General features: G+C 47.7%; 3 protein-coding genes across 3 annotated transcripts; 1 reads left to right on the top strand and 2 right to left on the bottom strand.

The window, feature by feature from the left end:
• Window positions 1-4891: 4891 nt before the first annotated feature.
• On the top strand, window positions 4892-6448 carry VFPPC_13441 (hypothetical protein; the record flags this gene model as incomplete). The annotated part of the gene is made up of 2 exons (XM_018291218.1): window positions 4892-5978; window positions 6093-6448. 2 exons carry the CDS (start codon window positions 4892-4894, stop codon window positions 6446-6448), a joined length of 1443 nt encoding a protein of 480 aa, XP_018147428.1.
• A 366-nt stretch (window positions 6449-6814) lies between these two features.
• VFPPC_03281 (acetyltransferase (GNAT) domain-containing protein) lies at window positions 6815-7579 on the bottom strand (the record flags this gene model as incomplete). Its single annotated transcript, XM_018282800.2, has 2 exons — window positions 6815-7059; window positions 7117-7579. The coding sequence occupies 2 exons, from the start codon at window positions 7577-7579 to the stop codon at window positions 6815-6817; spliced, it is 708 nt and encodes a 235-aa protein (XP_018147427.2).
• Window positions 7580-8486: 907 nt separating this feature from the next.
• VFPPC_03280 (kinase domain-containing protein) lies at window positions 8487-9821 on the bottom strand (the record flags this gene model as incomplete). The annotated part of the gene is made up of 4 exons (XM_022428318.1): window positions 8487-8802; window positions 8862-8884; window positions 8949-9269; window positions 9324-9821. The coding sequence occupies 4 exons, from the start codon at window positions 9819-9821 to the stop codon at window positions 8487-8489; spliced, it is 1158 nt and encodes a 385-aa protein (XP_022284603.1).
• Window positions 9822-13419: the final 3598 nt, after the last annotated feature.

Raw genomic sequence — 13419 nt, 5'->3', positions numbered from 1 at the left:
ACCCGGAAACGCCAAACCAGTTGACGTTGGCTGAATCCGCCTTCAACGCCTCTTCGGCACTACTGGCCGAGCTGAATGCTCTTGGCATTAGCGGCCTCCCCGGATTCCCCTCTGAGAACTTGAGATTGTGATCTGCTCTTCTCTTGGCAATGAAAATGCCATATCTGTAAGGGCTGCCAGACAAGGCCTTGGGCTACGACCACTGGTTAAGATAGTAAGAGCTTGCAACCACCATGCCTCCATGATCAGGTCATTTGTTGTGGCTGTTCAGCTCCCTTCCAGATCGTGAGGCTGCTTGGGGCGCAACATGTGCCATAACGGACACGGAATTATCCTACGCGCGAATAGACAGTATGATACGATACGACTCTATGGCTGTAGTCTATACGACTTCAAAACAAGACTGATTACTTTTGACACCAAAGAAACAATAAGTGCGGGCGGGTAAGACTGTGGGTGAAGAATGCATGTGTGCCACAATCGTAGGTCTAGTCAGCTCGCCATCAGTATCAGTATTGGCCCATCACCTCAAGAACGAGATGACCAGAGGCGCTCCCTGAATGTTCTGCAAACCAGCGGGAGGGATTCCGCCAGCGGAATGAGGCTCGTTGGTAAAGATTGTCACCCAGGCATAGGTGTCGTCAGCTCGCCGTCAGTGGTAGCCCATCGAGTCAAGGGCGACATTACCAGCAAACGTCTCCATGAATATCCAGTAAACCAGTCAATGGAATGAACTCCGTCAGCGGGACGATGATCTAGAGGTTTGTGGCCTAGATCGCGAATTATTTCACGGCTTGCTGCCAAGATCCTGGCAAACTCCAGGAATAGCCACGTGGAATAAGTCCCGAAACTAGCTAACTGTCACAGAAAGCTGATCGAAGAGCCTAAATCTCAAGAGCCCAGAGGCTTTGTCGGAGGTTCCCAGTTTGGCTGGCGGCGCCCTTCCTCATTCGATCACATCGAGACACGAGCACACCAAATCGGCGAAAGGTGGCTTGGGATGCGCACGGCGACAGCGAGTCTTGGCAAGTCTTGGCAAAGTCAGAAATATTGAAGACTACAACTCTTTCATGAAGCACGCCAGCTCGTCATATGGGACTGTCCTCGCTGTATAAAGTGTTAAAGAGCGGTGTAACGATGGTGGCAAACTCCTGGTGCAGCGGCAGTTGGTCACTTTTTAAAGCTATGTCGTCAAACGGAGGCAGCTTGACATGAGGAGGGTCACATTCCGATTGAGATCTTTCCACCGGATCTAAACTTAAGCTCCGGGACTCAAGTGTAACAATCCAGTACATGCTAGCCCTCAACACGTGGAGCACAAGAACCACAGTCTTCGGTAGCTCTGCACGGAAAGCCATGGTGCGTCACATGCCAGAGATGTGGTTTGTTTGCTTAGTAAAGCTGAAAATGACGAAAACAAAAATCCTGTATAGTTACACTAAGGCTATTGATAGCTCTCTGATCTATGTTTTTGCCAAGTAATCCCGCCAACAGCCGGCCGAGCTTAAACTCTTGTAGAGAACTCCATACAACGACTGTAGCTTTCTCCACCACGATATACGTCGCTCCATATATATACACTGCAAGAACAAAGTTCTTAAATATCTTCGCGTACATCCAATCTAGTGACGGCGGCAGTGACCAAGTCTCTCGCCAGGGCGCTTGAGGCAAAAGTTACTGCAGCAGTGTCCCTACGTTGGTAAAAGTTGTTAGATATAACAAATGAAGGAGAGCCTCTCACACATTTTCAGGACCAGGATATCACTTACAAGGGTACCATCTGGCAAGCATGCCTTTCCGATCGCCTTGAAGACCATTAATCATGCTGAAATAAAATAAAGACTGATTAAGTGTCGGACAATGGGCATATACTCACAAGACACCTGCTGGCATCACTCTCCTGGCTATTATCAGCAGCGGGATTAGCAACAGCCAATCCGGCGACGAGGGTGATGATGGCGAAGAAAGGCTTCATTTTGATGGCAATTTGGCCCTTGTTACAAAAAGTGTTGTGTTAGAGTAGAGAAAGGTGTTTGAGTTGAGTGTGAGCTTGTTTAGCAAAAACAGCCCGACATGACGGATATTTATATTTCTTTGTTCTGCTGATGGAGTATTGTTGGCCTTCATAGAAGAAGAGACAGCGACATTTTGCAAAAGCCAACATTACGAAATCCTTTGGAAAATCAGTGGATAGCAACCCTCTGTTAATTGGCACATCGTGTTCTCTATTCCCCGACTGTATACGAAGAGTGTTACATTCACAGGCGGTCACGATGCACATGTAAGAACGGATAAGCAATATGCTGACACTTTGATGCCGAACAAGAATAACATTGGCCGAGATCCGTGATCGGTCCATCGGTTTACCGTACTCATGACATGGCCTACGCTTCAGTTACGATCATCGAGCCTGATGAGTATACGGAAGTCGGCGTACTTCTTCCTGGAGGAATAGCGCTGACGTAGATAAAACTTGGTCTATTTACCGGAACTCTTGCATACATTTAGCCTCAATTATATCTCTTGTGCTATATGCGTATACAACTGCGGGCTGGACCTTTTTTCATCAGCTTCCCCTGAATCCCTGCACTCAACGCCAATATGTCGCCCTGCTGAAGAATAATAGAACGGGACATCAACTAGTGCAAGAGGCTTAGAAAGTATTATGTGCATATGTTGGTCAGCGTTTTGCTAATGATGCTTGGACAGATAGACGGTGTGGCTGGAAGGATTCTGCCGTAGGATTTAGCTCGCCTTCGAGCAATTTAGAGTTCTATACTAGGTTTCATATTGTGAATTCTGAACCTGCAGCCCAATCTGCAAGTGGTGTGAGCAGAAGAATAGCATTGATGCTCTTAAGGATAGAATTCCGGCAAATATTTCAACAATTTGTTATGTGTCTAACAGATAAATAATGTGCTCTGGCTAATCAGCCTTCGAACCGTACGCTATGGTGACATATGCAATCTACCCGCTGATGTGTATCAATAAGAACTCGCTTGGAAATGAGGCACGTTCCAAGCTACACTGAAACGCCAATGACCTATCCGTATAACGCAATTCCTAGCCCTCCATTTCGTGGACCACTCTGGAATCAGGTTCAAATATCGCAGTCGACGAACCAGCGTCTGCCTCTACGATCACAGGCTGGGTAGAACTTGAATCCACTAGTGATTTTTTAATAGACGGCGAATGCTCCAAGTCTATGCCTGGAGCCGTTTCACCACTCTTGGAATTGCTTTTGCGTTTGAAGAGCCACCATCCCAGTCCACCTAGGGCCGCGATAGCAGCAACACCACCGACCGCACCTCCTGCAATGGCTCCCACTGGGGTGGATGACTTGTCGGAAGACGGAGACGTAGATTTAACTGGTGGCGACGGTAACGGGAAGCGAGGAGCTCCGTTTTTGCAGCAATCCTTGGTCGAGTCGACTACGCAGCAGTATTCGTTCGACGCGCATTCTTTGACTTGCAACCAAGTGTCGTTCTTTTCTAATTGAACAATTTCTGTTAGAAAGATTTCTCTTGCAAAGAGAAATGTATTCCTCTTCTACTTACTTCCTGGACAGACCGATGCACATCCGTCCCATTGAGAGTTCGAACAGGCTGCCCGGTAGTCATAATGTTGCGGATATGAACAGAGTCCGTTCGATAAACAGATGTCGCCTCTACCCAGGGCACAACACGTCGAGAATGTTGTATTGACACCTCCGCAAGCCGTGTACCCCTGATTGTCTGCCTCCTTTCCGTCGAGATAGTAGCACTTGCTCTCAGCCACCACGGCAAGCAGCAAAAGTAGCAGTGTGTGTGTGAGCAACATCACGGAAGAATGCAGATTATGGACGGTGATCATTCGTCGGGCGAGCTGTCGTGTGTTGAGGAATAGAAAGAAGAAAACATTTCGTCTTTGGTCAAAGGAGGCCAAAACATTGCCCGTGGACCGAGGTAGAAGAGACTAGCATCAATTGATCAATCCAAACAAAAGGTATATCGGTAGGGCTGCTATTTTTACGGAAATCTGCCTTTGATTACGGAAGGCTATGCCCTTTTGCCCCCTGACATCGCACCAATCTGAGCCCAATTTCCGCCTTTTTAAACTCTTGCTTACGGTTGATGCAACTCCTGCCAGATGATCATGAAACATGAACCTTACAAAGCTACCGGGGCCGTATGCACGTCGTCTGCCTGCCCTATCAGCTTGTTAAATTTACTTGTCAGGGCGACTTTTGTGGCGTCTACATCCATAACTGAAAGGCTGACAGGGCCGACGATCAACCACTAGACGTCAGCCTTTAGCAAAACCCTTGCCAATAACATGGCAATATCTGCCTCTCTGGCTTGCACAAAACCGGATCTGTTGATCGGCCTGTCGGGGCCTCCGTACCGGACCCGTCGCTATGCAGCCGATCAAAGCGGGCTTAAAGACTTCGGCTTCCGGCAGACAATGAGCCTCAGCAATCTGCACAGTAGCTCCGGCACTCCTAGCTCGATCCCACTGCATTTTCGGTTCTCGCCAAGGCATCAGCCCGTAATGCCCTTGCCATGGCGCTAGGTACTGCCCGGAAGAAGGCTTGGAAGCCAAGAACACGTACAGGTAACCACCATTGGCGATGAATCTCAAATCATGTCTCTATTCTGATGGGCAGAAACGTCAAATATTTTCGTCACACTAGTTACTAACTGTAATTTAACTTGCAGGGTGTACAACATGCAGGAAAGCAAAAGTGAAATGCGGGGAGCAAGTGAGCATTTACATCCCATCGGCTAACCAACCAACCAGTTTCGCTAACCAAAGTTGAACCCTGTAGAAGCCAACATGCGTTCGCTGCGACCGTTTAGGTTTCAACTGTGTATACGAGCCTCTGACAATTGAGAAACCTCGGGGACCTCGAATGATTCTCCCCGCTTCCGATGTTGTCGGCACAGCTTCTCTCGTTCCTCCACCATCCATCACCAATCGGCAACCAGGCGATGTGGCCTACTTCGACCACTTCCGGAACCATGTTGCACACATACTGAGTGATGAAAGACCTGGGTTGTTCTGGCAGCAAACGGTGTTACGAGAGGCAGCCCAGGATGGGTGTATTGCCGACTGTATTAATGGTATCAGTGCCTTGATGCGAGCTGCGTCACATAACCAGTCCAATCTTCCGCTGTTCCAAGTACCGCTGTCCAGTTCACCCCTAAGTTTTCACTACCGCAAAGCTATCAACTACTATATGACTGCGCTGAGAAAATTCCGTCAGCTGCTGTCAAGTCAAAACAAGGCGGTGCCACCACGGCTGATTCTCATCACTGCCATCCTCTTCACCACCTTTGAGCTGATTCATGGCAACACGGAGGCCTGTGACAGAATAACAGCAACGACGCTATTCATACTCAATGATAAACTGCTTCATCGCGCGAACGCTGATGACAAGTCACTTCTGGCTTCCCCCCTAGACGACTTGGGAGTTTCCGATGCCGAGTATTACTTAACACGCACCGCCGCCTTCAACTCCATCTTTTCACCACTATATCCAGAAACTACAGAGCGGCTCCTATACCTAAACATGCATGGCATGTCGGGAGTTGATCCCATTGATCTTACTCAAAGTCTGGACTGCTTTTGGTCAGGGTGGTGGCGAATGATGACGTTGGCTGTTGTCTGGTCCCACCGCATCTTGGGACTGGTCAAAAGGGGGTATTCAATCGACGAGAATTCAAGAATAATGCAGCAGCATAAGAGCCTCCTCACAAAAACAAGTTGTTGGCTGGCGCCAGCGCAGGAGCGATTGGCAGCTGAGAGCGACCCTGATGCACGGTATCTCATCAAAGTCGTCATCTGCGGAATAAGGATCGTGTGCATTTCATTACGTTGTGGAGTTGATCCTTCAGGGGCGACTTGGGAAAAGAATGCCCAAGAATGTCTAGACATTGTCACTTATGTGCGGGAGGTTGTCACTTCTCGAGATCTTCCTAGTGGGTCAATGATAAATGGTTAGTTTGCCTACCCTTTCTCTAGTTGACAATATACCGCCTTCATTGTTGGGTTCAAGTTGGTTGTTGTGTGAACTCTTACAATGTGTTCAGTTACTAACTTGTATGGAATAGACGGATTGGCAACTGCTATGATTCAAATAGCGCGCGAATGTCGAGATTGGAAAACAAGATCGATGGCGTTAGAGACCGGACGACTTTTGGTGCGTGCCGGATCAAGCTGGGATATGAAGGCTATATACATGGGAACTTGTGCTCTGGCGGCGGCTGAAGAGCCAGGAAGGAATAGCAAAGGTCGTATTCCACTGGATCGACAGTATAATTGGGTATCTGCTTCTTGGGACTATGATTCCTCGCGACTTCGAGTTACCCTTGTGCCCAAAGTTTTGGGCGAATGCGCTTATCGGGAACAAAAGCATGTAATTGTTCGATTGGATGAGCTTGGTCTAGCACTCAATCCCCAAGGATAGAAAGGAGAGTTATGTCGTTCAAAAAAGATATGAAAATTGCTGATGTAACGCTCGTTAAGGCACTGCATCTGGTCTGCTGGGCGAAGAAAGCTGATGTTGGGATCTTCAGCTCAGACAGTGTTGCGGGAATTAAATCGATATTAAACCAAAAGAGCCGAGAGAGGAATGTTAAATTGTCCATTGGGCTGTTCGAATACATTGTTCGCTCAGTATGCAGCAGTAGATGTAATGGCTGGACGATATCATGTTGCATATAAGTGATGGCGTTGGTCCTGTTAAACTGACATTCTGTTCTCTGCAAACACCTTTCACAGTAGCTATAAGGGAAAGGCGAAACCACCAATTGTAGTTCATGTACCTTGTTTTTTAAACATCGATATGTTTCGTGCGAGGTCTAGCCTCTCGCAGCATGCTTGTGAATGCACCTTGGCAGGTTTCCACCTTTCCAACCACCTTAAAGCCAAACTTGGCGTATAGGCGTACACCGGCTGGGGAAGCCATAACAAAAGCTTGCCATCCTAACTCATCAATTTCATCGCAAACCTCTTGTAGTAGAGTAGAACCAAGGCCCTGCCATTGATGATCCGGATGAATAGACATATATGTCAAACCTAGTGGATTGGCTTAGTCCCGGTAGAGAGGGGAAGCATTTGAAGACTACTTACGGCAAACTTCATTTATTCCATCCAGAACCCGTTCCCGCTCTTTTCTTAATTCTCCTGAGATCCCAAGCCAGGCGCGCAGATCTAGGCTTTCGGGAAGTAGATCATGTTGCGAGCTTTTGTGCATTCTGGTTGTGTCCGTTACTCCACGTTGTTCCATTGCCCACCCAGAGAACCCCAGCGGGCTGCCATCGGTAGCACAAATCTGGAGGAACTTGTTTGTCTTGCATTTTAATGCGTTGGCTAGCCCTCTGGTGTACCACTGTATTATCTCAGATCGTTGGGGTTCAGTCGGGTAAGCGGGAAACATTAGACGATATAATGGTCCTTCTCGCATTGATGGGAAGTCGATCTGTTGCACAATATACTCTGCATCTTGGACATTGATAGCAGAAACGAATGTCTCCATTCTTAGGCAACCGCGAAAAGCGTCAAGGCGGTTCGCAGTATGCACGTAGGAGGAAAGCATGAAAGAAATATTTCCCGGCTTAAAGGCTCGGTTCGCTTACGCAGCTGGACACTGATTGGCGCATCTCCCAGCGAATTAGCTTGGGAAGATCCATTGAGCGAGACACTTAATGTGAGAGCCCTCTGTCTGCATTTGCATCAGGACGCTGGGAAAATCCTGTGATGAAAGCAGGACGGAGGGCGGTTCAACCTCCGGACGGCCGGCCAAACATCTTAGCAATCGACTCCTTTGAATAGGCATCGATGGCCGCAGAGACTCCCTCTGAAATTTCCTTCACTTAGTCAATGCTATCTCTAGCCTTTGAATCACTTACGGTTTTGACGTAGAGATGATCAGTAGCAAGTGCTCTGTTCTTGAGCCGTATCATGATTACGATGAATCCTCCAGATAGAGCCATACCAATTAAGAAGCTATTTCCAAACCTGATTCCACGGGTTCCGTGATAGAATACTCTCGAATGGCGGGTTCCGCAAATTGTCACTTTCTAACAGAACTCTTTAGTACCGAAGAAGAGAATGGATGAACAGAGAACGTACGTGTTTGTAGTCGCTATCCCAAAACTCATCGTGTGTGGTCTCCCTGGTCTCCCTGGTGCCCATTCGTGATCGTTGTTCCATCGATGCCCTCATATATAAAGACCACAAACGCGGAGTCAGGTCGCCCGAATTACCTAATCATTTTGGATTATCTGCGACTGTCTGCGCATAATACCGTCGGCTGATATCCTTTCGTTCGGCAGAGCAATCAGCATATCCTTAACTAAGCCTTCTAGCCCTTTCGCGCCCAGGTCACGTCGAAGAGCAACAATTTAATCAAGCCACCTTGTCATTGGTGCTGGATCTTTCCCGATGGAACCAATGTGCCATTGAGGACCGGTTGATTCGGGTAAGGGAATTTTTTTCAACACTTATAGCATTACCACGCCTAACGCAAACACATCGCTCTCAGGGCCCCTGGAGTTGGTGTACAATAATTCTCTTGGAATGTACCATGGCGTACCTCCCTTCACAGGCGGGTCGCTAAAGGTAGTAACAAGACCAAAGTCGATGAGCACGGGCCCTCGTGCGGGATCGTAAAGAACATTGGCCGGTTTAATGTCGTTGTGAATAATCCTTTTGTCGTGAAGATATTTGAGGGCGGAAGCCTTGCCACTGAAGACGCTGACTGCATCTTCTAAGGCACCGGGAAGTAATAGCGACTGGCTGCATCCGTCCACGGACAAGCTGCAAGATCGGAGTATGGTAAATACTCCATATAAATAGAATACAGTCGAGCATCCGACCCATAAAACTTAATGATGGCAGGCTATTGCAGCGTTTATTAGCACTTGGAAAAGTAAGTATATAAGGTTCAAGGGAGAATAGTGTACATGATCATGATCACGCATGCTGCGGACTTCATTCAGCCAGTTTCGTGCCATTCTTGGTATCGACGTAGCTGGCCCAGTCCTTTCCGTTACTACTTTCACCACAATATCACCGAAAATTGAGTGTTCTGCGCGGAAAACCGACCTAAGTCCTTTCTTCTTAGCGATGTTGCGCATGCTCACAATTGAGTAGTTTTCCGTTGTTTCCTGAATTGTGGATTTCGTCTCGTTGGCGGATTTGACGGAAAGTATTGCCCCAGGCTCCAGCTCAATGAGAGGGTTGCCCGCGTTTATAGTCATCGTGCTGTCCGATGTCAATCGGTTCTGCTCAATGCCGGTTAGTAACAAATAGCTACCTATTGGACCACTTTAGTTTACCTGAGTTGGTTGATTGAGCAAGAAGACTCTTCTATCATCGGCGACTTTTGCACTCTTGCCACGGCTTGATAGAGTTTCGTTTGCCATAGTGTCTTTCCTCTTTGAGCCGGCCCGTCCTGAGACCTCAAGCTGCCTCGTCAAGTTGTAGCGTCGGCGCAATAAAAGAAATTCGAACAAAATTTCCGGGACTTCCTCTGCTGATGCTATTCTCCACGGCCCAGGGGTGATATCCGTCATCCCAGATGGTCTCACTTTCGTAGGCTCGCTGTTATGCTGATCTCTTTCAGGCTCAACAGACACGACTATGATGGCCTCATCGCCAACGTTCACCCAAGCTTCTTTCGAAGACTGTTGAACGACTACCAAATCTTTGGATGCAAGATGCATTACATTTGAGCCATCCTCGAAATTCGTGGGAGTTATATGTGTGGACGGGGGCACTACAACGCGGGCATCGTTAGGCACGCTATCAAGAGATAATGTGTGAAATGGCCGCATAAGGAGGTCTGTCAATATGTCGAGGTGGCAGATCTGATACTGACCAGTCTTGATTAGATGAGTTCAAACAAACGTCCATTCCCAGTGCCCTTGTCAGTCTCGCTTCACACGATGCAGCGGTATCCTCACCAGCTGATACACGCAAGTTGGGTCGCAAAATTATACAAAACGAGAAAGAGACAGTATCTCAACCAGCCACAACTGTTGCCAAACGAAAGAGAAAACGAGCCCTGGTGCCTGAACAGGAAATGCGCCGGCAGAAAAGCCAACGTCTCTCAGGCTCTTTGCCACAGACCGCTGAAGACGATAGTACTAAAAAGACGCCACTCCAAACAATCAAACCCGCAAGACAGACAAATTCTACCTCATCGCGGTTACCCCCGCGGGAAATACAGCGGGCTGAGTCAAATACCGACGCCGGACCCAAAAGTCAACATCCGCAATTCCGGAGTACCACCGCTAAGAACCGCCGTGCAACTTCACGCCAAAAAGTCGCGGCACATAGTCCTAGTGAAAGTAAGCGTGCCACATGAAGTAGCAGGAGATTGGCAGGGAAAATACCAGTGGCGGAGAGTCTCTCATAATGTCCGCACGAGATATGGACCTGAAACCAAAAGAACCTCCTTCAACAGCATACCAATGGCGCCAAGGCAGTTCCCAAAATCCGGGGTTTGGGTAGAGCTATATTCATTCGAGTGACAAACAGTGCCTCTCTTTAACAAGCTTTGCCTGTCGTCACCACCCACAAGATAGCGGTCTGCTTGGAAGCAGAGACAGAGCCTGACGTAATTTTACAGTTGCAACTTGCTGCTTGCGTCGCGTGGGCTACAGGACGCATATCCCAATAAAACGTCACGAATGATAACGCAGATAGCCAACATGTTGGGTGGAGTTGGACACTACCAGCAGCAACTTACCATCCGCGGTATCGAGCTGAGACGGATTTTCCGTGGCAGAGATGAAGTCACGGTATCGCAAGTCTATTGACCTTAGGCTCTTTAACAGTAGTATGATGTTGGATAAGGCGAGTGATATCACCTGTCGATACTGAAACACACATTTGGGCTCAAAATGCAAGTAGGTAGGGGTTCTTCTCGAACGACTTTGGAAGCCCGCTCGTCTTATACAGACCAGTGCATAACTGCACTAGGGCTATGATGTAATAGTCACTGTATTTCAATTCTCACTTCGCTCGTATGGGATATACAAGAGATGTTATCCATCCAACGGTATCCCAGATACAGGAACGCAGTAGAATATTTCATACAGTCCCAATAGCGCGATTATCCAAAATTGTCTCTTCCGTACCTTGGTACCTATGTCAGTAGCTTTTGTGCCAAGTTTTTTTGCTTTCGTGTTACTCTTCGTGAGCCCGTACTGTCGTTCTGGGTCAACTTTTGTCGCTCGTCTGCATGACTCTACAGTGTGATGCTTTGAGAAACGTGACCGTGCCGGATGATTTTGCCCTGTCGATGCATAAGTACCGCACAATGTACTATTCTACTAATATTGCTGTCTTACAAGAGAAGAAACAAACTTCTATACGACAGCAGTATGCTAAGATCTACCTCATATTAGTTGTTACTTGATATATGAACTAGGCATAATTCTCTATATTCTTGGTGGCTGTTCCTCTGTGTCCGAAGCTTGCTGTCAACAAAATATGTCTTAGAAACTCTGTATCAACGGAGCGTTCCTGTTTGCTTGTCAAATGACATAGCAGTCACTTTTTCTTTGATACTTGCGGTATTTATTATTCTTTCGTTCTGAGAATACCGCTCTCATTATCAATTCATGTAGATAGATATCAAGCGCTACATGGCACGGTTAGAGGATCAAGTCTGGGTTATTATGTATAATTTAACTATAGTTCAAGATAGAAAGTAGAAACATCCCGGTTTCATCGACTATAACTAAACTGTCCCTTCAATATCGCAGATTCAATTTGTGCCCAAACCCTTCAAACTCTCCAAACCTCACTCATCTCTCAGCAATGGATCATAGCGATGTTTTGCTGGAGTTGAAGTAGTCCAACAACTCATTGTCGTAAATTGTTCAGTAATAGGGGTCTCCCCTGACCTTCCCCAGTCGCGCTTGACAGGCCACCTAGGCGTGAATTCTATTTCTGGCTGCAAACCTTCAGCAGTTCCCCCTATTTGACTAGTGGAAGGGCCCTGTGAAGACATCAGGGGAGCCAACTCATTGCTCTTTGAATATTGGTGTATCGGCACAGTCGAGGAGGGGACGACGAAGTTTGAGGAGAGTGGGCGGAATACAACCGGAGCATAGCTCCTTGGAGACTGGGAGCTCTCCATTCCATAGTATTGCCGGTCTTCCATCTGTCCATTGCTAGTTGGAATCGCGTATTGCGTTGTGCCTGGAGACTCTCTCCTAACAAGATTTTGATGGGCGTGGTGCATCGTTGGGTTCATCGCGGTCTGTGTCGGTCTCGGTAGTAGATCACTACTTTCGAACGAAATTCTCGTAGAATCTATCGAGCATGTTGTGGTGATAGCCTCGTATGCCTGTCGTAAGTATCGAACTTCATTCTCCAGCATTTGGTTCCGATAGAGCAGCTCCTCGACTTCTCGCACGGGACCGTCTCTGAGCAGCAAGATTTCGCGTTCCAACTCAGCGATATGGATCTTATTCCTAGCACGAGCCGCTCTTTGAGAATCGCGGTCCTTTGCTCGCTTTCGTGCTAGCTGTGCAGGGCTCAGGGTGGATGCAGCTCTCCTGACTATGGTGGAGATAGGGCCGATTGTAAGCAAAAGTAATATTGAGAACAGCATGGGTGGCCAAACTTACTCCTTCGCTTTTGAACTCCTTGTGAATTCATCATCCGGAGTGGTGGGAGCATTTCACTTTCGATAATTCACTCTTGGTTCTTGGTTCTTGGTTCCTCTCGGGGCTTTGTCTTCCTACCCCTCTTATAAGTCTTGCCAGAAGATCCGTGAATGGCCGTGAAGTGTAGACGAGCCCAGGCCTGCCACTCTCGAATGAGGCTTTACCGTGCTGGGGTAGGTCATTTCAAGTCAAAGTGGCATAGCCAACACCGGTCTGAAATGTTGGCTGGCGGCACACCAAAGGTTACAAGGGTTGCGCTCAGGGATTTGGGCTACGGAAGTCTCTGGTCATACACTGCCAGCCGTGCCGACTTCCATGAGGATAGCCAGACACATTAGTGCTTCCATACCAAGACTAGTAAGACCGTCTCTGCCGCCATGGCACACGGGAAGTAAAGGAATATGCGCTATCGGACGTCGGTGCCTCACGTCGCAGGCGCCTATTGCCTCAGCTCTACGCCAAGCGAGACGGGCAGGACTGTACTCGGTAATCTTCCGCCGCATAAAGTAGTACCTAAATTCTATTTTCACATTTGTGTTTTAATATATGTGTCCTTGTGGGTTATATACAAGAAGATGGGCATCCCAAAAATGGAGACGCAGTATGGATTACGTTAAATGATGCAAATTCTCTGTGTAAATTCTCCGTATCCACGGAGTGTACTCTATCAAAAAACATGGAAATATGTCACTTCCAGAAGTCAATAGGTCCATTCGATCAGTGTAAGCCAACTTCAACTGGCTTGCAGCTG

This window comes from Pochonia chlamydosporia, chromosome 2 (genome assembly GCF_001653235.2).
Source record: "Pochonia chlamydosporia 170 chromosome 2, whole genome shotgun sequence".
In the NCBI taxonomy this organism is placed as follows: domain Eukaryota; kingdom Fungi; phylum Ascomycota; class Sordariomycetes; order Hypocreales; family Clavicipitaceae; genus Pochonia; species Pochonia chlamydosporia.
Note: the sequence above shows the minus strand (reverse complement) of the source record. Positions and strands in the feature narration are given on the sequence as shown.